The 24,462-nt window shown below is 38.6% G+C and overlaps 2 protein-coding genes and 1 long non-coding RNA gene across 7 annotated transcripts in view; 1 reads left to right on the top strand and 2 right to left on the bottom strand.

The window, feature by feature from the left end:
• The window catches only part of IL20RB (interleukin 20 receptor subunit beta), a 33,095-nt gene extending 21,925 nt beyond the window's left edge, over positions 1-11,170 (bottom strand). For 2 of the 4 annotated variants that reach the window (XM_012451150.2, XM_012451153.2), the window contains exons 1-3: positions 10,126-11,170; positions 1,957-2,103; positions 787-977 (exon numbers count right to left, since the gene is read on the bottom strand). In XM_012451150.2, coding sequence (XP_012306573.1) covers positions 787-977; positions 1,957-2,103; positions 10,126-10,241 — 454 coding nt within the window. In that variant the 5' untranslated portion in view covers positions 10,242-11,170. The remainder of the gene's footprint in view (positions 1-786; positions 978-1,956; positions 2,104-10,125) is intronic. The other 2 variants (XM_012451151.2, XM_012451152.2) reach the window with 2 other exon arrangements.
• LOC135275880 (uncharacterized) lies at positions 946-22,117 on the top strand. Its single transcript, XR_010343456.1, has 4 exons — positions 946-1,074; positions 2,699-3,032; positions 13,482-13,542; positions 21,771-22,117. It is a non-coding gene; the product is annotated as an uncharacterized LOC135275880 (long non-coding RNA).
• NCK1 (NCK adaptor protein 1) overlaps positions 14,261-24,462 on the bottom strand; it is a 94,765-nt gene continuing 84,563 nt past the window's right edge. For both annotated transcript variants that reach the window (XM_012451154.3, XM_012451156.3), the window contains 2 exons: positions 21,807-22,519; positions 14,261-19,565 (listed from right to left, as the gene is read on the bottom strand). In XM_012451154.3, the coding sequence (XP_012306577.1) occupies positions 19,371-19,565; positions 21,807-22,519 (908 nt within the window). In that variant the 3' untranslated portion in view covers positions 14,261-19,370. The remainder of the gene's footprint in view (positions 19,566-21,806; positions 22,520-24,462) is intronic.

The raw sequence follows: 24,462 nt of genomic DNA, 5'->3' as shown, positions 1-24,462 counted from the left end.
AGATAGTCTTGTCTACTTCCAAGCCTTTAGCTGTTAACTTTGTGATGGCTGGGCACAATGGCTCATTCCTATAATCCCAGCACTTCATGAGGCTGAGGAAAGAGAATCACTTGAGCTCAGGAGTCTGAGATCAGCTGCTTCCCTTCTCATTGCCCATCAGCCCTTGCCTCTCTTCTCCAAACACACCCGTCCTTTTACACAATGGCCATTGCTTGCACGCAGCCATATTTGGCCACCTATCTGGATTCCTCTATTACTTCTTTCTCAATCCTTTTCCAGGTACCACTACAAAAGAAAAGTTATTTATTTCCCACAGAAGTCATTACAGAAGGGCAATGTTCTGGTGGCTCTGTTAAATGTATAAATCCTCTTGCACAACAAAGCTGCTTACATGGGCAGTAAATATGCAGTTAATGAGGCATCAAGTGGGAGGCAGTGTAAGATTTATGGAGACACAAACAGGGTAGGGAGCAGCAGTCCTGGTGCCGTCTCCTCACTTCCAGAGCAGCTTTCCTTCCAGGTTCCCAATGTCAGCATCCCCAACACCTGCACACCCTGACAGAGACAGTCAGGAATGACTTCCAAAGTCAAAGGGCATGAGAGAGAGCAACATGTGGGAAGCAGTTGGCAACTTTTCAAATGTACCAGTAAGGGTTGTTTGTGTTCACAATACTCTGGCTTTGCAAGACTATTTTAATACTAAAAAGAGTCTAGACAGTCTAGGTTAACATGGTTCCTAAAGGGGTGGCTGGTGGGGATGGGGGTGTAAGCAGAGAAATGCCTCACTTGAATTTCTATTAAAGGGATGCTTCAGGATGCTCCAGGTTGAGGTCTGTGAGCCCAGTGTGGCCCTGACACGAAGGTTGTATGGCACAGTGGCCGTGATGTCATCAGTGACGTCACACTCAGGACCTTCAGTGAGTGAGCACCAGCTGCTGGGGATCCAGATGTGGCTCATGTACAGGCTCTCGTACTCCCTGTCAAGGAGAGGAAGGCACAGAGTTACACCAGTCCCTCTGACACAGACTCAGTTACGGTTGCAAGCAACTGCTTTCATTCTCCTACTTTTTACAGGTAAGTTAAATAAGTGCTTGCTCATTATCCTAGCTCCTCCGCTCTCCTCCCTACCAACCATCCATTCTCCCTTACTCCTTTTTTGCCAGATAGGGAAAACTAGGCATAAACATCAACATCAGTGTGTCTGGATCTCTTTGGTCTCTTCATCTCCAGGGTCATTACCCTAATCTCAGCCGCTGTCATTACTTGCCTTGCTGTGGTCTCCCAGCTTGCACACCTGCCATTCTCAAAACCATTCATCACTCAGCAGATCACAACACTTTTCTCCTGAATGGCTTCCTACAGGACTTAGAATGGGATCCAAACTCTTGCCAGTGGCCTACAAGATGCTTTGGCCTTCTCGCTCACTCTGCTCCTAAGCATGATATTCTTGCCACACTGGTCATTTCTCCAAAATGTTGAGTACTTTTTGCCCAACAATAGCTGCAAACACGTGGACACCTGCAGAAGACTAGAACCTGCTTAGTCCCAGGGCCAGCTGATTTTTAGGGTCATGGTTTTGGCTCCTAGGGATAAGTTTATGAAGTCAGGAAAAGTAAGGACTCCTCCACCCTTAAAGGATCTGAGTCTCCAGTGATTTATCCATCTCAAGTCAGAGTCAAACCCACTGGACAGTTGACTCACTTTTTAAAAGAACTTCACCAAAATGTGTTATGCCCATTTGTCTTCCCAGAAAGTTCACTGTCAAATCCACAGAACAAATTCCCTTGCTTCTTCAACTCCTTCAATGCCTATGCAAGCAGAGCAGGTAGATCATTGGGGATAATCTATTCCTGGGCTCAAAAAGCGACCTTGGGCTCAGAAGGAAGGGCTACGCCTTCAGGAACCAACTTCTGCCTAAGGGAGAAGAACTATTTAAAAAAAAAAAAAAAAACTCACCCCTGGTATTCAACAGAATAGTACACTGTTTCTCCAGGCACAATCACTGGACTCCACATCAAGAGATGCTTCATGTTGGTTGAGAGTACAGAGAGGTTCTGAGGGGCAGGCAGAACAGCCACTTCATCTAGGATTAAGGCAGATAGGCTGGCTGACAGGTAGGCTTGTAGTGGAGGAATGCCATAGCTTCAAATTAGTGTCTAATGAAAGGCCCCACCTGCGGAGGTGGCAGTGAGCTGAGATTGCACCACTGCACTCCAGCCTGTGCGACAGAATGAGATTCTGTCTCCAGAAAAAGAAAGGCCTCGCATGTTTACAAACCAGAAACAACTCTAATTTTATCATACTTATGTTAAATGCTCAATTTTTGCTACCATCTTATAATTCTGACTTTGTTGATAAATGACATATCAATATTAATAATGACTAATATTTGTTGAGTACTTACCATGTTCTATCTAGGCCATGTGCTGGATATTTACATGATTGTCTCATTGAACCCTCATGACCATACTGGGAGGTAAAGACCATTAGTTTCTCCATTGTACAAATGAGAAAACTGAGTCACATTATTTATGACTCTTGTGTTAGACTGACCTGGATCCAGGCCTTGACTCTGCCACTTACAATGCGGCCTCAAGCAAGTTGCATAAATCATGAGCCTCTTAACCATTTAAGGAAAACTCATGCAGACTACTACAACATTCTCATCACCACCCTCTCCTGCTACTGCCATCCTCAGATGCCAAAGCATATCCTTTCATGTCCCTCAACAAGGCCAAATGGGGAATCAGCTGCCAGGTGGGAAGTACAGGCTCAGATCTGCTATGGAGAGAGCCCATTCAAGTGGGACACCAAGCCAGCTCTGCGACTCTACCCCAGAAAGAAGGCAGGCCCCTGAGCCAGTCTGAGACACAAGTATGCCCAGAGTGTGCCCAGACACAGTGTGCCCAGAGGATGCACACAGTGGGTCTATGATTTGTAGAGAATGAAAGTGGCCTATGAAGCTAAACGTGCTCATAAGGACTTTGGGCAGCCACAAAGCCAAAAAGCTCATCCTCGCATGTCATCCCAAGGTGCAGTCTGCACTCTGCTATGTTCCCTTCAAATACCCAACACCTGCCTCCCTTTGCTGTTACAGTACAGTGATAGCATCAACGGCATAGGGGGGTGGGACTGGGGTCCTCATTTGGGACTTTTCATCTCTGTGCCTATCTCTGGATTGACACCTGCTGTTCATTATCAAGCCCTGTGACCTCAAAGGGATGGAAGGCTTCTGGGGACACCCCACCTGGTTTCGCTCTCCTTTCTCTAATGTAGGACCCTAATGACACACTCCATCTCACCCTCAGCATCGATGGTCTGTTCTGTGGGGAAACACCTGGGGCACCCACAAGGCAGGCTTGCACCCCTAAGCTTGAAATCACCCAAGGAATGGAAAGGAAAAGGGGTAGAGTGGTACAGGAGGACAGGGAATGGTCCCCTCTGACACCTTTCTCTGGTAAATTAAAAAAAAAAATTCTCTAGCCAGGAATATGAGGAATATAAAGCTATATAAATATAAAACTACATTTTATATAACTAATCACATAATTAAATTATATGTCAACAAATCCATTCATTAATATAATTTAATTATATAATTTAAAGCTCTCAAAAATGAAATCTCCAGGCACAGGTGTTTTTAATGGAAAATGCTACCAAACATTTAAAGAAGACAACATCAACAAAATGCAATTTCCTCTAAAACAGAATAGGAAAGAGCAGTTTCCAACTAACTTTATGAGGCCAGTATTACCCAATACCAAAATCAGACAAGGACAATATATACATAACCTACATACAAATACATCTCATGAACTTAGACAAAAATCTTCAACAAAATATTAGCAATCCAAATGCAATAATGTACCAAGAGAACTATACACCAAGACCAAGTGGGATTTGTTCTAGGTATGCAGGGCTGGTTCAACATTTGAAAATCAGCTAATGTAATTTACCATGTCAGTAAACTAAAGAATAAAATCATAAATCATATCAATTGACACAGAAAAAGGATTTACAAAACCCAACACCCATTCATTATGAAAAACAAGACAAAACAGGCCCAGTGTGGTGGCTCATGCCTCTAATCCCAGCACTTTAGGAGGCCAAGACAGGCAGATCACCTGAGGTCAGGATTTTGAGACCAGCCTGACCAACATGGTAAAACCCAGTCTCTATTAAAAATAGAAAAATTAGCCTGGCAGGGTGGCTTGCACCTGTAATCCCAGCTACTCAGGAGGCTGAGGCAGAAGAACCAGTATGTCAAAGGGATACCTGCCCCTGCGTGTTTGTTGCAGAATTATTCACAGTAGCAAAGATAGGGAATCAACCTAAGTGTCCATCAATGGATGAATGGATAAAGAAAATGCGATACATATACATAATGCAATACTATTTATTGAGCCATAAAAAGAAAGGAATCATGTCATTGGCAGCAATGTGAATTGAACTGTATCTTAGGCGAAATAAGCCAGACACAAAAAAGACAAATATCACATGTTCTCACTTATATGTGGAAGTTAAACGATTTTATCATATGGAGGTAAAGAGTGAAAAGACAGACAACAGAAACTGGGAAGAGTGAGTGGGTGGCAGTAGGGAGAATGGAGAGAAGTAGGTTAAATGGTAAAAACATACAGTTAGATAGAAATGGCCAGGCACGGTGGCTCACGCCTGTAATCCCAGCCCTTTAAGAAGCCAAGGTGAGAGGATAACTTGAGGTCAGGCGTTCAAGACCAGCCTGGCCAACATGGTGAAACCCCGTCTCTAGTAAAAATACAAAATTAGCAAGGTGTGGTAGTAAGCGCCTGTAATCCCAGCTACTCAGGAGGCTGAGGCAGGAGAATTGCTTGAACATGGGAGGCATAGGTTGCAGTGAGCTGAGATCATGCCATTGTACTCCAGCCTTGGCAACAAAGGGAGACTCTGTCTCAAAACAAAAACAAAAACAAAAATACCTACCAAACAAGAAACATATAGTTAGGGCTGAGCACAGTGGCTCACGCATGTAATGTAAACACTTTTGGAGGCTGAGGCAGGCAGATCACTTGAGATCAGGAGTTTGAGACCAGCCTGGCCAACATGGTGAAATCCCGTCTCAGGCAGAGTTATCAGAATGGCTAAAAGTTTTTAAAGTTGGCCAGGCATGGTGGCTCACACCTGTAATCCCAGCACTTTGGGAGGCCGAGATGGGTGGATTACCTGAGGTCAGGAGTTTGAGACCAGCCTGGCCAACATGGTGACATCCCATCTCTATTAAAAAAAAAAAAAAGTTTTTAAAGTTACAAAACGAAATGCTAGCAAGGATGCAGAGCAAGTGGATCACTTATACATTGTTGGTGGTAATGTAAAATGATACTTTTCAAAATGGTTTGACAGTTTCTTGTAAAACTAAACATATAGTTACTATATTATCTAACTAAACTCTTGGGCATTTATCTCAGAGAAATGAAAAGTTTACATCACGTAAGACCTGTACACAAATATTCATAGTCACGCTGGAATCAGCCCAGATGTCCTTCAACAGGTGAATAGTTAGACGAACTGTAGTACATTCATACCATGGGAGGAGGAAACAGATTCTCCCCCAAAGCCTCCAGAAGGAATGTAGTATTGCCCATACCTTGATGTTAGCCCACTAAAATGATGAACAGATTAACTGTATTTTGAAATAATTTCAGACTTACAGAAGAATTGCAAAATAATACAGAGAGCTCTCATATACTCTTCACTCAGCCTTCCATATGTACATAACCATAGCATAATTATAGAAATTAAAGATATTAATATTAATGCAATATTATTAACTAAGCTTCAGTATTTAATCAAATTTCATCAGTTTTTCTCCTAATGCTTTTTTTTTTTTTTTGCCAAGATGAAATCCAGAATTTTCATTACCTGTCATGTCTGGTTAGTCTCCTCCAACCCGTTCTCAGTCTATCTTTGTCTTTTTTATGACCTTAACATTTTTTAAGAGATGTTTTGTAGAACGTATCTACACATTTTTTTCCAGACACTCACAGAGAGTACATGATGTCAGTACATCTTATTACTGGTGATGTTAACTGCCCTGATCACTTGATTAAGAAACTGTCTCTACTGTAAAGCCACCATTTCCCCCTGTGTAGTTAATAAATACATTGGGGGAGATATTTCGTGCAAATATTCCATTTCTCCTCAAATTTTCACCTATTAATTTTAACATCTACTGATGGATATTTCTTGTAACAATTATTGCCGTGATGTTCTAGTAGTGATATTTTATTTAATTGTATTCTTTTGTTAGAAAGAGATTTTCCTTCTCTACCATGTATTCAATTATTTATTTTTGCCAATATAGACTTGTGGATATTTTAATTTATTCTAGAAAGTCCAACACTACTGTTATTTATTTTGTTACTCAAATTGTTCTAGCTTTTGGCCAATGGGAACACCTTCAAGTTGACTGTGTCCTTTTGACCTGTTCCCACCCCTTTTACTCGTGTTAGTTTTATTAATAGATTTTTTTTTTTTTTTTTTTTTTTGAGACGGAGTTTCGCTCTTGTTACCCAGGCTGGAGTGCAATGGCGCGATCTCGGCTCATCGCAACCTCCGCCTCCTGGGTTCAGGCAATTCTCCTGCCTCAGCCTCCTGAGTAGCTGGGACTACAGGCACGCACCACCATGCCCAGCTAATTTTTTGAATTAGTAGAGACGGGGTTTCACCATGTTGATTGACCAGGATGGTCTCGATCTCTTGACCTTGTGATCCACCTGCCTCGGCCTCCCAAAGTGCTGGAATTACAGGCTTGAGCCACCGCGCCCGGCCTAGATTTTTTAATTTTTGGAATAATTAAATTGCAGAGATAGTACACAGCATTCCTATATATCCTTCCCCCAGCTTCCCCAATGCTAACAGCTTATGCAAACATAATACATTTGTCAAAACTAAAAAGCCGATATTGGTACATTGTTACTAAATTCCGGACTTTATTTGAATTTCACTAGTTTTTCCACTAAGGTCTTTCTTCCATCCCAGGATCCAATCCAGGATACTATGTTAACTGTTAACTTAGGCCCCCATCCTTTTTTAAGCACTTCATTACTTACCACAAAATGCTCTTGTCTCATCTTTTTTCCCTTCCCAGCCCTGGAATCAATCACTTTTCTAAGGAGCCCCACCCACAGGGTTTTGAAAAAGTCCCAACATCCAGGCAGCACCCTAGAGTAACTCAGAATCTCTAGCTGTGAAGTCCCAGAATTTAGCTTTTAAAAAGTCCCCCAGGTGATTCCAAAGTGCATTTGAGATTGGGAACCACTTATCTAGACTTTACTTCTGGTTGCTAAAGAATAATTAAAATTTTATTAAATTCCCAAATGCCAAAGACTTTAGTGTACTTCCCACAGGCTTTTAGGCTCCCTGAAGACAAGCATTTAAAATCTCTCTAATCAGCACACATCCCAGAACCTGGTACATAAATGGTGTTAAATGAATGAAAGTTGAACAAGTAAACTAAGCTTTGGCTTCCTTAGGGAAATTAGCCTAGGTCTAACTCTTTTCCTAATCCCTCATTCATCTTTAAATTAGAGCCTTTTTGCTGCTGAACACCTATTTCATAAAACCTTGAGTGAGTCAGTGCAAGGGAAGTAGCATCAAGGCTGCCCACCATAAAGCCCTGGGGCAACCTTCCCAGGCAAAAATCTTTGCATCTCTTCTCTGAAGGACCCTCACTGTGTCTGATGTCCACTCCCTTCATTTGGATCCTCTTTTGCCACCTTTCCCTCCAACAGCCTTTAAGGCAAATGCATTAGAAAAGGTAGCACCATCTTTATTTCCTTTCCCTTGTCCCTCCTCCCTCCTTCTGGCTTGTTCCAATGTCTCAGCCTCTTCTGCAGAGAAGTATAAAGGGCACAGGCTCTGGAGCAGACCAAACTATCATAAAATCCCAATCCCCCCACTTACTAGATATATGTACTTGGACACGTAACTGAACCTTTCTTAGTCTCTGTCTCTAATATGTAAAATGGGGATAACATCTACCTTGCAGGATTCATGTGAGAAGTCAAGAGAACATTTTTGCTAACCTAAGGCACAATGTGTACTCAGAAATAGCAGTTGTGATTGTCATTATTATTACTATTGGTAGCAGAATCACCTTCCTGAATCACACACTATTACTTGGGAGGGACAGGGCAAGGCAAATTTCTATGAAAGACAGCCACAACTCAACCCATCTGTCCAGTGATCTAGTAACTAATAGAAGTTCATTTAGAATTTGCATAATTCATCACAGGCAACTACACAATCCAGAGGAAATGGTCAAAACTGTATAAAGGCAACCTCAGCTAAAGCAATTATCAACTGATACCACCATCTGTATAACCAACATAATAATAACTAATGTTTTGGGGTGAGGAAATGTTGAAGTCTTCCAAGTGCTTTTGTTTGCATCATCTTATTTAACCTCTCACAACCTCAAGGTGGCTATTATGATCATTTCACAGGTAGGGAAACTGATGTTTGAGTCCTGAGCTAGTGAGTGATAAAGGCAAAACTCACACACAGGTCGTTCTGGCTCTGACATCCTTGTGGTCTCACCACTGAGGTTTTTTTGGTGTGTGTGTGTGTGTGTTTTCTGTGTAAGTTTATAAGTGTCAGAAGTGCACACTCACCTTCAGATCTGTTTAAAACAGTTTTCAAGAAAAGACTTAAAAGACTGGTGTCATTGAAGAAAATGTCAAGTCAAAAATGTTGGGCTTTCCTGTTCTCATTCAGCCTCACATCTTCTCGTTTCAGCTTAGTGGAGGAATGTTTTCTGGCAACACTTTCATTCCAACAACTAAATAACCAACCAACGAACTAACCAAACAACCAGCACATTTAGCCTGTGCTAGGGGATGTGGGGACACCAGAAAAGATGCCTAGGCCCCGGCCCTCCAGGCCAGTGACAGAAAGAGCAGTAACCCCTCGAAGCTAAAGTACCTGGTGTCAAAGAGTGAGGTCTCAGAAAGATGTAGAAGGAAAAGCTGAAGATGGTGCTTCTGGTGGGAAATTATAAATAAAGGCCAGGAGGAGGAAATGAAGGTATAATATGCTGACTATTAAGCCAGCAGCTGCTTGTAGTCCTTATTTGTTTTCAAGGAGTAGTGAGAAATAGGGTTAAATACAGGATGGGGCCAGAATATGCTGGGTGATGAGACAAACAGCAGAATTTGGACACCATGTGCTGAACAACTAGGAGCTGTGAAGGTTTTTAAGCTAGAAAAGAACACCATAAATTTGATGTTTAAGCCAGTTCTACATCTTTGCAAATTATCTTAGTACTGATTTGTTGCCTGATTTAAACTAACTAGAGTAATTAAATTGTTCTGTGTAAAACACACATACACACACACACACACACAGAGAGAGAGAGAGAGAGAGAGAGAGAGAGAGAGAGAAAGTACTCCAGGCTCCCATCAACACTGCAAAGTGCCTAGTGTCTTGGAGTATCAAAATTAGAAATTTCTCTTAAACGTGATTTGACGTGAACAAACATCAAAGGCTAAGGAGTCGCAATTTTAAGACAATAAAGCAGGTAGGTACAAGCAACCAGGAGTGGAGCAGAGAAAATTATGTACTCTCACTGGCAGGGAAAATGTCCCAAACCAAATATTTTTAAAATGCTATGGAGTACCTTTTCTTCAATGACCAGGAGAGAAATCCAATTTTTATAAGTCTTGTACCCAATATTAAGCTCACAAATTGTCTTTTTATTCATGTGTATTTTGCTAGAATCTTTGTTTTAATCTGTTCTTATAGTTAACATCTCCAAGACACACACAGAAGTCTGATGGTACTACATTGCACTCTTTAAAACCAGATGATCAGATAAATAACAAAGTGCACAGAGCTCTGCTTTCATTTATTTTGATGATTTCTTTCTAGATTGTTCTGTGGACATTAAGAAGAGAGATTTCCAAACAGAATGCAGGCCTTTTCTTTGGGATGTGGGAATAGAAGTTTAGGAGATAAGAAATCTTTTATAAAACAGACATAAGATATTCTGTACAGATATTTCAACCCTAGGCCCTGGGAAAATATTTTTTGCCTTCTTAACCTATATTCAAGGCCCAAACTATTGGATGTATTCTAATTGATACTTACCTGTGCGCAAACATGGAATCAATGCATAGACAAACCACATGAAAAGACTTGTCCAGACTTCTTCTAGAACCATTGTGAAAGTCTGCATTTGGTAGATTCAGTTTGACCTGGAACATTGTTTCTTTCCAGAATGAAGCATTCTGTCCATCTCAGCCGTCTTTCTTCAGAATGCAAACGTTGGAGCTGAGGTCTGAGTCTCAGTGAAGCTCGAATTGTTCTGGAACCAGCCCAGGAAGCTCAGGAAAGGCGGGCTTGGAAGCACCCTCCTTTCTGCCCAAACCCAGATATTGCATCACGGGGGAGTGGCCTAGGAGAGTTCCAGAGAAAATGTAACTTTAGGGAGCCTGAGAATCTGCCTATGAGCGATACCCAGACCACAGGCTCTGTCCTGGAGGACCCTGCACATCCCCAGAAGTCAGTGAGCAGGCAGGATTATCTCCCTCCCTCATTGAATAGCTGTCCTCTTCCAAGTTTCTCTCTGTGAGTTCATTCAAGCTGGCTACTGACAAGCTCTTTTTTCTAATACATACCCACTTCAGAAAAAGCAGAGCTATTTGAAAAAATTTTAAATACCTTTCTAAAAGTACGGAGGTAAAGAAGAATATATAGCTTCACATGTGCATGCATTTGCAAAAAGAAAAGCTGAAAGAAGATATAAGAAACGAACAAAATTGGTTACCTTGGGTCAGAGAAAGTGGGAATTGGAAAGGTAGAAGAGAAAAATGGGAACAAGACTTTCGACCAAATATTTTTGTGCATCGTTTGATTACTGAGTCATGTAAATGTATTACTGAAAAATTAAAACTAATTTCAAGAGGTGGAAGAAAAACCTTATGATAGGATTTAGCCCCTTAAAATTTAGCCCTTGAAGGATTTTAACCACCCTAATGTGCAAATACAATAGTGGTATAAACATGGGTTCTAGAGTAAAATGTATTTTGGTTCAAGTTTCAGAACTTATAATGTAACCTTAGGAAAGTTGGTCATTTATTTATTCATTCAAGAAACATTCACTGAAGGCCTACTATGTGCAAGTTCTTGGGAATTCAAGTCCATTCTCTCAACAAGAACTTCCCAACTAGTGGAGAAGATGGACATGAGAATAATCATAAATCAATTTTTAAAATGAAGTGACAGCAATATTCATAAGGGAATAAAGGATCACTAAGAAACATCTAACCCAGCCTGTAGGATCACAGAAAGCTTCCTGGAGGAGGTGACTCCAGGACTAGGTACTGAAAAAAAAAAAAAAAATCAGTCAGGAATGTTGTTTTTAAGACACAACAAGAAGTTTGGTGTAACAGGAGAACAAGATTGAAATGGCGAGAATTGGGGCTCAATAGCAGACAGAAACATGATTCTACAGAGTTTTGAATGCCTTGTTGAGGAGCTTGGAACTTCTCCTGAGAGCAATGAAGGTCAAAGGAAGGGTTCAAAGCTCAAATATGGTCATGTCATTCCCTGCATTTGAGCTTTAAAAAATTTGTGACTAGGGTGGAGAAAACAGCACGGGGATGGGGGAAAGACTGAAGGCAGGAGGGCCATGAGGGAGCTACAGAAGTGACCTAGGTGAGAGACATTGTTGGCCTCCACTAGGTTTCTCATGTCTGTAGAGAGAAATGACCAAATTCAAAAGATAAAGAAGGTAGAACTGACAGCTCCTGAATAGTGAGTGGATTAGGCGGGCTGGGGAGGAGGAGCCAAACATGACTTTCAGGTTGAGTTTGGGTAACTGGGTGGGTGGCAGCACCTCAAGTGAAATAATGAAGTGGGTGGAGTGTGGTCAGGACAGGCAGGATTGGGAGTGCTGTAGAAAAAGGCTGCATATGTTCAGCTTGAGACATTTGAACTTAGATGCTTATATGGGCAGGGGAGTCTCTAGTATGTAAATAATCTTTGTCTCAGGTTGATTGGTGTCAACTTTTTAGTTGTGTTTCTTTAGGCAAGTCATTTAAACTATCTGCCTTATGGTTCTCACCTGAAAACTGGAACCATTATAATAGTACCTGATTTAGGGCTGTTGTGAAAAGCATACAATAAACATTTGCTATCTATCTTTTTACCATACCATGGTCAAGAAAACTTGGTGCATATTTTCCTTCATCCCAGCACTAAGTCAGTGGCCACATCTGTGCTTTGACCTCTGGTCGCTAGCTGCTTGTACAGTCTCTCACTGCTCCTCTTAAGAGTGCCTCATGGTCTCAACGTCTGTCCCCAATCTTACCTTTGTTCTCCATCTTGGCTTCCTGATTCCTCTCCCCTAATTTCACTTCTGCTCACAGTTCCAGCATGTCAAAAGTTCACAATATAAGCCAATGGTTGCCGGATATCTACTAACTGCCAGGAATTGTCCCAAAGGGTTTCTACACTCTATATACATGTCCATATATAATACAACAGACTTGCAAGGTAAGATATGATTTGATTCTCCACTTTTCAGGTGAGGACATAGAGCTCAGGGAAATAGAACTTACTGTAGATCACAGAGCTAGTCAGGAATGGAAACAGGAATTCCAAATGAGGTCTGTGAAACTCCAAGCTTTGTTCACCCACCTTAAGTGCCTCCCAGTCAACATCAAAGGAATGCTTCAAAGTGTCTGAAAGACACAGAGAAGTGATCCAACAGATTAGCAAAGGCTTTAGGGAATAGGCAGACCTCAATATGGGGTTCCAAGAATGTACCAGTTAGATACGGGTAGGAGGGGGAGAGATGCACACCATTCAGCATTCCTTCTGATATGAGCAAGGATGAAAAGGTAGAGGGGCATATAGACTGAATTAGAGGATGAAAAGGGAAGTACAAGGAGAAAATGGAAAAAAGAATAGGACTCATTTAGCTATGCTGTTGGGGAAGAAGAGTTGTTCACCAAACTTTGAAGTGTTAAGATGGATAGTTAGCTCCACCTGATCATGGGTCCCTGTCAAGATACTCCTGTCCAGCACTGCATGCTCTGGTAAGACAGGACTGCCTGCCAATCCTTCATAAGCCATTGCACAGAGTCTGCCCTGGGTTCAGCACACCTCACCTCAAGGGGTGCTGAGAGGTAATGCCATCTACCTGTCATAGTTTTTGAACAATAATCCTTTTCAAGTCTGGATCATGACCCAGTAACTCAGACCACCCACCTCTGCCTGGGCTGTATAATTGGGTGAGGACTTCTGGAGGGCTGTACCTCACCCGCCAGCCCCTAACATTCCCAGACAATCCCTGACCCTGATTTTCCCTTTCTTTTCTGGCTTTGAGGTGCTCTTCTATAGAAAGAGAAGTTATGTCTTGTCTGTGCAACATTCCAAAACCAAACTATTCTCTATCCTGTTTCCTGCACTTCTCAGGTTAATTTGTGTGCCTTCCACAGAGTTGGAGGATCATCCATGTCAGAAGATAAACCGCTGGAAGAATAGACCTATTTCCTATAAGCAGGTACAGTTCAGAAATAGGATTCTTTTTCCTCTATTACACTATTTGACACTTAAATCTCTGATATTTAATTATGGAAGGAAAAGCAAGCAGAGAAAAGGTTTTTATGAAAAGGTGGAGGCAATGGGGAGGGATGGGAAGTTTTGTGGCCAAAGAAGAGACCCCTCAGCTCTCTGTGCCCTGCAGGGCCAAGACTAAAATTAAGGGAAGCACCTAGGGTGCAAAATCTGAGGCACTCATTCTTAGGGTTGTGCAAGTCCAGGATAGGCCCTGTGTCCTGGAATGAACTATGTGGTCAACTACTACATTCCAGTAACCTTCCTTTCCCCTACTTAACACAGAATAGTGTGCATTAAGATTCTTAAATAGCTTTGTTCTGTGTTTTAGCACTTGTGACATTTAGTTGAAACTGTCTCAATTTTTTCTTTCTAGAATTCCTCGTCTTAGACTTCTAATTCATGCTTCCACCAAGTCTGTTCCAGGTGGAATTTCTACACACATTTAGACTCTAATTTTCAGGGCTCCTGCATTCCTTTTTCACTTCTAAACACTTCCGTTTTTCAATTTCCTCCCCTAAATGTTTATTGTCTGGTCATCAGGAATTTAACCTCCAGGGTTTCCTTAGGGTGTGATCAATTAGAACTCTTAAGTTGGCCAAACTATCCTCTTTAATTATTATTTTCTATCTGACATCCCCCCAAAAAACTCCTTTTAAGATGGAGAATCAGGGTTTATTCAGAATACACTTCTGTAATTAAATGTTCCACATTTCAATAAAACAAATACCATTTTAGGCAAATTTAAAATCTGAAAACCAGAAACAAAGCTCTGTAATAGTGACACTCTACATAATTTTCAAATGATTTTGGTTGCTGTATTTTATTCAGTCACTGGTTGCTCCTAGTCATCAGTGATTTTATTAAGTGGAGCACACAGTATACTCAAAGGTCAATTTTATCAGAGGCCTCTTTTTATTGTCCTATATTAATTAACACCCTCAACCTCACTCTTCAACCTTCAACCTGCTCTATTTTAATATTTTAATTCAGAGCTCTTCTCCATTAGGTATTACATCACTAAAACATACACTTTATGAAATTTATGAAAACTTTCTCCATTTTCTTTTCCATTACTAAACAGTCTCAGCTCAGCAACAAAATATGTGAGGCAAGTTGGATAAATTGATTATGAGTATCTCCAAAAACCATTTAAACATACAATCGTATACAGAAAGATGTAAACAGTTCAAAAAAAATTCATCTTTACATTGTCATATGCCCTGATGAATTTGTTCTCTATAACATCCCCTTGTCTATTAAGTCTACAAAACATCAAGTTTTACATTACTCCTCCAAGAGAAACCATCCTTATTCAAGGATTACTAATTTTCCTTCATAAGTACTCAAAAAATATCAATTTAATAACCATTATGCGTTTAGCCTCAAATAGACAACACAACAGTCCCATTCTGGAATTCACTTTTGTCTCAATAATTTCACGAAGACTATCTATCTGAAAAGTTTCTTCATAGTCTAAGATATAAATTATCTGAGCACAGAAATTTATTCAAAGCAACTACCTCAGAAATCTAATTTAACCCATCAGAAAACACTCAAAGACACTAATTTAAAACATTTCCCTCTGTGAACATGGTGGCTGATAGCTGAAACTCCTCCTCTGTTCAAAACCCCACCAAGTCCAACTTAGGTTCTACTCATAAACAAGTTTCAGCAAATTGTTGTATACTTTCAGATAAAAGGTGCACCTCATTAGTAAACCAGAAATAAACATTTCAGTTCCTAAATTATTTGGTTTAGATCATGTAACAGCAAGAAATTAGGGTGTGGGGAATACATATCAAGCTGGTCTGTCAAGTGTTTAAAAGATAGCAGAGAATTGAGTCACAAAAACTTGCTAAACACTAACAGAACCAGCCTATCAGAACTGAGTAGCAAGCCAATGCTTCTAATAATGTGTTTCTTCAGAAACAGTAATTTGGCATTCTTTTAAAAAAGGGTGGTGTTCAAAACACAAAATTAAGATAGCATCTATCCTACATCAAATATCCTTTAAGAAAAAAGTGACCTTGATTGTGAAGCCATTTGGAAAGTTAAAAGATCTATATAAATGCAAGATTATAAAGGACCCCTTAAGATCTTCTAGCAAAGTATTAAAATGCAAAACTTAAGAGAGTACTGTAATGCCACATTCCTAATTTATTGATCTGGACAACGTAACTGAATATTTCTGAAAAAATGATGATTTCCAGATTCCAAACCCAAAACTTTCCATGTTTCAGGAAAAATAGGAGAGTAAATTGCATCTGGAGATCTCAACTAGAGGGGTAAGGGTTTTTTGTCACACCCAATCAAATCAGAGTTAATGGGTTGGGGGAAAAAGCACTCAGAGGACATAGCAGCTGCTCCAAGAACTCAGTTTTCCACAAGTCCGGCTACTGAAAGAGACTGCTGTAAACCCTAAGACCAGTTTTACCTAGTAGCTACTGTGGCTCTAAGACTGGTTTTACCTACCACTGTCACACACCAGTCAGAGCTTGCCAATTCCCAAAAACTTCTCTAGAGCCAATGAGTTTTCTTTCAAAACGGATGTAACATTTCTCTTTATAATAAAACTCCCAATCTTTTCTGTTCTTTGGATATACTAAAAACTACTCATTCTGTGTATATGCCCTGAATTGCAATTCTTGCTTCCCAAATAAAACGTTTTAGAGATTCGTCTCTGTATTTTTACTTCAAAGGAGGAGACTTTATTATACTGTTTGAATTTTTCACCATGTGCACTGGTAAAGATAAGGGGGGCATATTCTACAAGAATGACCTTATTCTAACACCCCAAGTTGCTCATCTGCTAGGTCTTTTAATTATTCTAGCAATGGCAATAGATGGCATTAAGCCTTCCTATTTTGTTTAGCGATATTGTCTGTCTCTAATAGTGCAAGGTGCATGTGTTAACTGTATAGTGATATATGTGTAATATACATGTGTGAATATATATTCAGCTAAATCCTAAGGATTTATGACTAAATAAGGGACACAATGGCAACAGTTTTGTTATAAAGCTTATATAATGTTCTAAAACATCTTCTTCCAAGATTTTGGAGAAGTTATTTGTAGAAGTGGGTTAGGCAGGGTTACATCTGTTACGTGTATTGAAATTTGCAACTAAGCATACTACTCATGTGGAAGAAAACTTCTGTAATATTGCTCTTCCCAGGACCCTCCTCCTAGTCTAAAACCAAGCATACATAGGGTAGTGTGTCATGATATAGACACCAGGCTGGGAATCAGGAAACTTGGTTTCTAATACAAGTATTATTATTACTATCTACCTATTTAGATGTTTTCTATGGTTGTTTCAGTTCTTAAAATTACTTCAAGCATTATAAAAACAGTCACTGGTGTAAGCATTGGTTTAAGACTTTTTAAAAATTGGTAAAATGTTTAAGTAGAAAATAAGCTTCCAGTGAGGTTTTTATACCATAATAAGAGCACACAATAGATATTACTGATACACGTGGGTTATCTGGGGGCTCTATAGCTACAATAAACCTAATTACGGAACAGAAATATGCATTGTTTCCAGTACTACTACATTCCTTTCTCAAAAGTCTGCTCTATTAATATCAGCTCAGTGGAGTTTACTATAAATAGTTCATGTCTGTGATGCAAAGCATTAATTGTTCTCTTATTCTTCATAAGACTGGGAAAAACCCAGAAACATAACAGCGAATAAAAGGAAAGCATCATCAAATATATGTTAAAAATTAAGATGATGTTTACTACCTAGTCATCCTACAGCCATTTAAACAGTTTTCCTCAATTTATATTCATTTGATTTTATGGCAAAGAGAAGATAAGCATACATGATTTTCATTTCCATGAAAAACTTATCTACTAATAATTACCCTTAATAAACAAAGGAGTACTGATCTAGAAAAATAACGGAATATGAACTAAAATGTTTTAAAAGCAGATGCAATAGAGATGCAAATTTGCCTTAAATATATTTGTTCACTTCTGTTGCCATGAGAGAAGCCATGGCTGCCACCCAGTGGCAACGTAAGTCTTGAAATGATTTTAAGATTTAAATAATATTTAACACATTGATGAAAAAAATTTACAAGTTACACAATTTTACCATCAGTAATTCTGGTGTATTAGATAACTGTTTATAACCAGCAAATAATTAAAACATCCATATGCTTAGGCAGCATTAAGGAATTTGTTGAAAGTATCATGACATCCTCCTCAGTTATGTGGCTTTAGTATTTTTCAATTAAAATAGTGATGGCTACTTTGCTTAAACTTAAGTCTCCAGAATAAAAGGGGCACAAATTATTACCATAAAATGCAACTGGTTTTCTTCTATGGCCTGTTACAGAAGTAGATTAGCCTCTCATCCATACACCCAAATTCCTACTTGTTAAAAAAAAAAAAATTAAAAATAACGTAATTTTCCCTAACCATGAGCATATTTTATTTTTTCCTCAGGTATACATCAGTTTTAGTGTCCAGATCAACAAAACTCAAAGCTGAAGAGGAAATGAAAATAGGTAATACTATTCCTGACAATTACTGATAGTGAGGAGAAAAAAACCACGTTATCTCACTGCTTCCTATTTTTGCAAAACTTGGCCGTAACTTATTTCACACTGGCATAAATATAACATGTCCTAATACAAGATGCTTTGCTAAAATAATACAAGAGGGATAAAGAAAAAAAAATAACACTAGAGCATCTATTTACAGTTTGAAAAGCTAGGCCGGGCGTGGTGGCTCACGCCTGTAATCCCGGCACCTTTGGGAGGCTGAGGGGCAAATCATGAGGTCAGGATATCAAGAGCATCCTGGTCAACATGGTGAAACCTCATCTCTACCAAAAATACAAAAATTAGCTGGGTGTGGTGGCACACACCAGTAATTCCAGCTACTCAGGAAGCTGAGGCTGGAGAATCGCTTGAACCCGGGATTCAGTGAGCAAAGATGGCGCCACTGCACTCCAGTCTGGCAACAGAGCAAGACTCTGTTTCAAAAAAAAAAGAAAAGAAAAGAAAAGAAAAGCTAAATATCTCAGAGACTGTTTTGTTTTCTTGAATAACCAGATGAGGGAGAAGCACTGGAAAAAAAAATGAAGAATTCAGTGATTTTTGTTTCCAACAGTTGTAAATTAAAATTGTACGACATGTTTTCTAATCTGTGTCTCATGTGTCTTGCTGTATGACTGAAGACAATGAATGAATTTTTAAAAATCATGGCAAACACAATATACTTGGTTACAATGGCCTGTGACAAATATAATACCTGGAAATAATTTCTAATTTTCCATTTATTATTGCTATTTAGTCACAGAAAAGATTAACACTCTCCAAGAAATTTATTTTAGCATATGTCATATATAGATATAATAATTTTATATAAAGAGAGACCATAACAGAAGTAACAGGGTGCCTTTACGAGGAAATAAAGGAAAGGCAATAAAGGATTTCTTCCATATAAAGATTCTGATCTGCATTATTTGATTTTTTTTTTTTCAAAATACAAAACAGTAATATTAGAAGCAAAGCAAAAACAGCAAAGAAGAAAACAATAAAACAGAAGACCAAGGATAAGGAATTGTTTTATGTAGATGCACTGCATACATAGTATATATGTAGGGGCTGAGTTATAATAAAAATATTATTATAGTCATTCTCATATAGAGTTAGAAACAGCAATTTCCAATCAAGCACAACTGGACCCAACATTTTCTCAGTCTTCAATTACACGTTAAATTACAGCTATGCAGCAGTCACTTCTGGTCAGCAGTATCATGATAAATGCTTGACAAGATATAATTTTTCTCCTTGTTCACTTGTAAAAATTGGTGCTTTTTTGTAATGTTCTACAAGTTCTTCCATGGTGCTGAATTTGCGCTGCCCAATGCAGTAGACAGTTTCTTTTAGTTGGACTTTAAAATGCTTGTTTTTCCCTTGTGCTTTTAGTGATACTGAGAAATCATTTGGCTAAAAGAGAAAAGAAATACATATAGTAAACATCTGAAAGCCATCTATCAGTAATTTTATATTAAACTAAAAGCTAAAACTTAAGCACTTACTAAATTCTAGGCACCATGATAAATTATTTACATAGTATCTCCTTCACTCCTCAAAACAAACTCTTTTTACAGATGAGAAAACTGAGTCTCAGAGAAGCTATTAATAACTTGGCCAATATCATCCATCTAGTTAAAAACAGAGCAAGGATTCAAACCTGCATAATCAAAAGTCTTTTAACACTCACGGCTCTACCAGCAGACACTCACAGCAAATCCTCCTTAGTTAAATATTTGAAGAACAAGAGCTATCTTCACTCCAGACTACTGGAGAAACATGAGAAAGTTTAAGATATCCACCCAACCCCTTTTCAATGTGTAGCTAACAGTATCTGTCTTCAGGATAATAGCTGATTTCTCAACAATGAGGAACACACAAATGAGAATGAATCTAAACTTTAAGGAGAGGCCACAAACTCAAATGCCTATAAGAAGAGGCAAAAGAATAATGTACCCTTTTTTTTTTTTTTGCCCAATTTAAGGAAAGTGGTGACTTCTCAGCTGTGATTGTTGCCTTGAAGGAACAGGATCTCAATGTTGGTAGTTCTTCCAATTTTAAATGGTCTAAAGTCTAAATTTTTATAATAAGTAAGTCTAAAGCCTGAATTTTTATAATAAATATCCTAATATTTAAATATTAGCAGTGAATTTAAATGTTTAAAAAACATTGTGAAGGCTAAGCAAAATATGCCTACTTGAGACCTCTAACCTTAAAAAGTATACTGCTTTATTATAAATAATGGTATATATTGTATTTTGTCTAATATCTATGCTCAATTACCCACAAGCAAATACACACAATTCTGCATTCAAGCTATTTTTTTTAATTCGGTATTTGTTTTTTGTTATACTCTATATCAATCCCCAAAGCTTCTTTTTCTACAATTACTCCCAAAGTTTCAAAGAGTGAGCCAGATCAAACATCTAACAGAAAATGGATGTCATCACTCTTCCTTACTACCAACCAACTGCTTTTCTGAGGGATTAGGTACAGGCCCCATTTTCCTGAAATTCACATCAGGAAGTTGAATTAATCTCTCCCCACCACACCCCACCTCCACATATTTTCTCTTTCAACATTTTGTGCAATTACACATTCACTTTTGTACAAATATACTCACACAAAGCCAAGATTAATAATGATTTAATACATGGAAAAGTAGTGTTATCTTTTATCAAGGAAAAAGGCCTTTTTAAGGAAAAAGAGTGTCATCAAATTCTAATAGCCTACACAGTACCTAAAAGAGACCACAAAACCATATTATTTTTCAACTTTTATGGTTTTATAGTTTTATTGTTTACTAGTATTGCAATATAATGACTCTTTGGGGACTCAACACAAATACATTTCAAATACAGTGCTAAAATAGGTTTTTGAGGTTATTATAGAAGTGTATTCCGGCCTGGCGCAGTGGCTCACACCTGTAATACCAGCATTTTGGGAGGCTGAGGCGGGTGGATCACAAGGTCAGGAGTCCGAGACCAGCCTGACCAACTTGGTGAGACCCCATCTCTACTAAAAATATAAACATTAGCCAGGTGTGGTGGTGTGTGCCTGTAATCCCAGCTACTGAGGAGGCTGAGGCAGGAGAATCCTTGAACCCGGGAGGCAGAGGTTGTAGTGAGTCAAGATTGCACCATTGCACTCCAGAAAAAAAATAAATAAATAAAATAAAGGTGTAATCCAACTTCCAAGTAACCAATTTATAAAGAAACTTAGTATCAATTTTTCTTAATTCAGGGATTTCCTATGTCATAAGGACTACAGTGACTATCTTCTTACACATCGCATCCAATAGCAATTTTTTAAATGTTTCCCAATTTAATCTATAGTATTATTCTATTCTCAATGAAGAAGCCAATGTTCCATTTTGTCCATTTAGTTTAATGCAACAGAAAATATCTCAGGAATGCAAAATCAACAGAACTAGACAAGACCAAATAATCCAGTGTGTAGCATCACTGCCACAGCTCTCTTTTATTCAAAATATATAGCTAGAAAGAATGCTAACTTTAACTTTGAAACATTTATGCTTATGTTATGTCCCAGCTTGTTACCTAGTTAACTTTAGGGAAGCCAATTAACCTCTCCATTTCTCTTTCTTTAAATACCCAGAGCTCTATTTGTATTTGTCTCTGAAAATCAACTTACCGAAGATTCACTATCACGAATGAGGAAATCCCCTTCATGTCCTCTTTCATTTAATGCCATTTCTGCTTGATGCCTGGTGACTTTGCCATAATACCAAGGATTGCCAGCAAACTTTCCAGTGAGTGAAGGCCTAATGTAATCACACTGTGGAGGTGATGGTTCCAAACCTGAGGTTAATGGATTATTCTGCATAATGGTAACATAATTTTTTGGTACTAGACCAACCATACCATTGATCTTCCTGCATTTCCACCACTCTGGGTCATTTTCAGGTTTTTCAATAACATCCATTATATCTCCTTTCTCGAAATTAAGTTCTTCATCGTTAGATGAGCTGAATGGGTAAAGAGCCTGTACCACATGCAACACTTGCCCAGTATTTAGGTTACTGACGACTGCTGCTAATTTCTCTGACAGGGAACCCACATGGTCACCCAAAGGACTGTCACTTTCTTCAGTTACATAGTTTGAAGGGAACCATCCAACTTGTCCATTGTAGCTACCACGCCACCACCCATCACTGCATTTCTCCATGACGATCACCTTTGTCCCCTTTATCAATGATAATTCATCCTCTCTCTCAGCCATGTAGTTAAATTTCACATAAGCGGGCATGTTGAGGTCATAGAGACGTTCCCCTGGGTCAACAAAACTATCATCAGCAGGAGATGCAGAATCTGGCACACTAGGTTTTCTTTTCACTTTTCCAATGCCTGTTTAAATCAAAAAGTGCCATGAGAAGAGAATATACAACAATGATTACCAAAGAAAAAAAAAACAATTTATTCATAATTACAAAGCGATTTTCAACTCCATACAGACTTTTTAAACTTTTAAACATAACAACTTTCTATGTGGTTAAATAATCTTCTTGGAAATGAGGTACAAATACTCTTTTTCTTAAACAAATAAATATTTAATTTCAGTTATTATGAGAGTTCACCTTATATTTTCTCGTCAAAGGTCCTGAAATAACTACATAACAATTATAAAGTTGTCCTAAATGAATGAATTCTCTCTTAAATGTAAATATAGATTATTTCTCTCAGAGCCACAATCTAAGTACACAAAGGCTCCAACATACTCATACTCTTCTTGTCTTAGTTTAAGCAAGCTAGATTTTACAATGAGCTGTATAGAAATAAAATTATTTCTATCTTAAATTGGAATATGATATGCAATATAAAATTGCAGTTATGTCTGGCTAATCTTCCCATTTGCTTTCTTGGTTCCCAGACCCAGGTAGCTCTATTTACCTCATATGTTTATTTTAGAATATTATTTACTTGTTTCTCTCCCCTTACCCTAGTCACATGTAACCTCCACAAGGGCAGGGATTTTTGTTTGTTTATAGATAAAATCCCAAGGATCTCTCTCATATAGTGCTTAGTACACAGTGAATGCTTAATACTATGTGTTGAAAGAAATGACAAAATCATTAAATGGTACTATTAACACAAATGTATGCTATATCAACTTCTGTCAGGCATTTTCACTGCTGCCCATGTCTTAGTGTGTGATTTTATGTTCTACTTTACCTAGAAAACTGAGGCTTCCCTAGGTAAAACTTCTCAAATTTCTTTTGTCTCAAAACTCTCATTATCCTCACTCTCTTTCTTCACTCAAGTCTCCAAATCCTGATTCTTCTAGGATCTTAATACTATCCTTCGTGACTCTTTTGGGACTCAACATCCTTGTTTTCCTTCCTATTCAGTCCGTTCAACTGTCTAAAAACACACTCCAATCTTTTCTACTCCAAAATGAAGTTACTTTAACTCTGCTCCAACTTTTAAACTGTAACATTTTGGTAATTGATTTTTTCTCTAATTGGTCCAATTTTCCCATAGAATAACTACACCACTCTTTTAACAGTTGTCTTTCTCTTTTCCCTCAACTTTTTCACCACTCACACTCCTAACTCTATAATCTGATCCTTTGTCTGCAGCATTCTATCAAAACTACTCAATTAAAACCAAAATCATTCTTATGTCATCTCTCCTTATGGCCAAATCAGTAACTTTTAGAGTCCTCAGCCTTTTCAAACTCTCTATGCAGCAACCAAGATTACAACCCACTCTCTCCATTATGTTTTCTCCTTTGACTTCCCTAAATTTATTATTTTCTTTTCTGACCTGTTTACATATTCTTCTTTGCCTCTGTCTGGACTCCTCTAACCTTGTTATTATGACATTGCATTGTGCTTCTTTACTTATCTTCCTTAATATAAGTATAAATGAACTTCCTGAGGGCAGAAAACTAGATCTTATTCCTTTCTATCTCCAACGCTTAGTAGTACATGCATGAATAATAGGAACAAAGGAATGTTTGCTGAATGAATAAACGAATAAATCCTTAGTTGAAAGTGTTTTGCAAGATGCCATACTTGAACTTCTTCTCTATTCCAAGGAAATCATACACTTTCATTTTCTATAATTTCTGTGCAGAAGGTTCCCAGATCTCTTTGCAGCTCTAATAACACCTTTCTGGAATTCAGACACTACAATTCCCAGTGTCACTAGACACCCACAGATTGTGCCATCAGTACCTCAAACCCAACACTCATATCCAAATAAAAATAATACATTCTATACCCATAAATCAACTTCTTCCTTCCTGATTTTCTTACTTTTGGTTAATGATAACCTTCTAAGAAATC

This window comes from Aotus nancymaae, unplaced genomic scaffold (assembly GCF_030222135.1).
Source record: "Aotus nancymaae isolate 86718 unplaced genomic scaffold, 86718_ANA_hifiasm-v0.15.2.pri h1tg000019l, whole genome shotgun sequence".
Classification (NCBI taxonomy): domain Eukaryota; kingdom Metazoa; phylum Chordata; class Mammalia; order Primates; family Aotidae; genus Aotus; species Aotus nancymaae.
The sequence above is the reverse complement of the archived record's forward strand: the minus strand, read 5'-3'. Positions and strand labels throughout refer to the sequence as shown.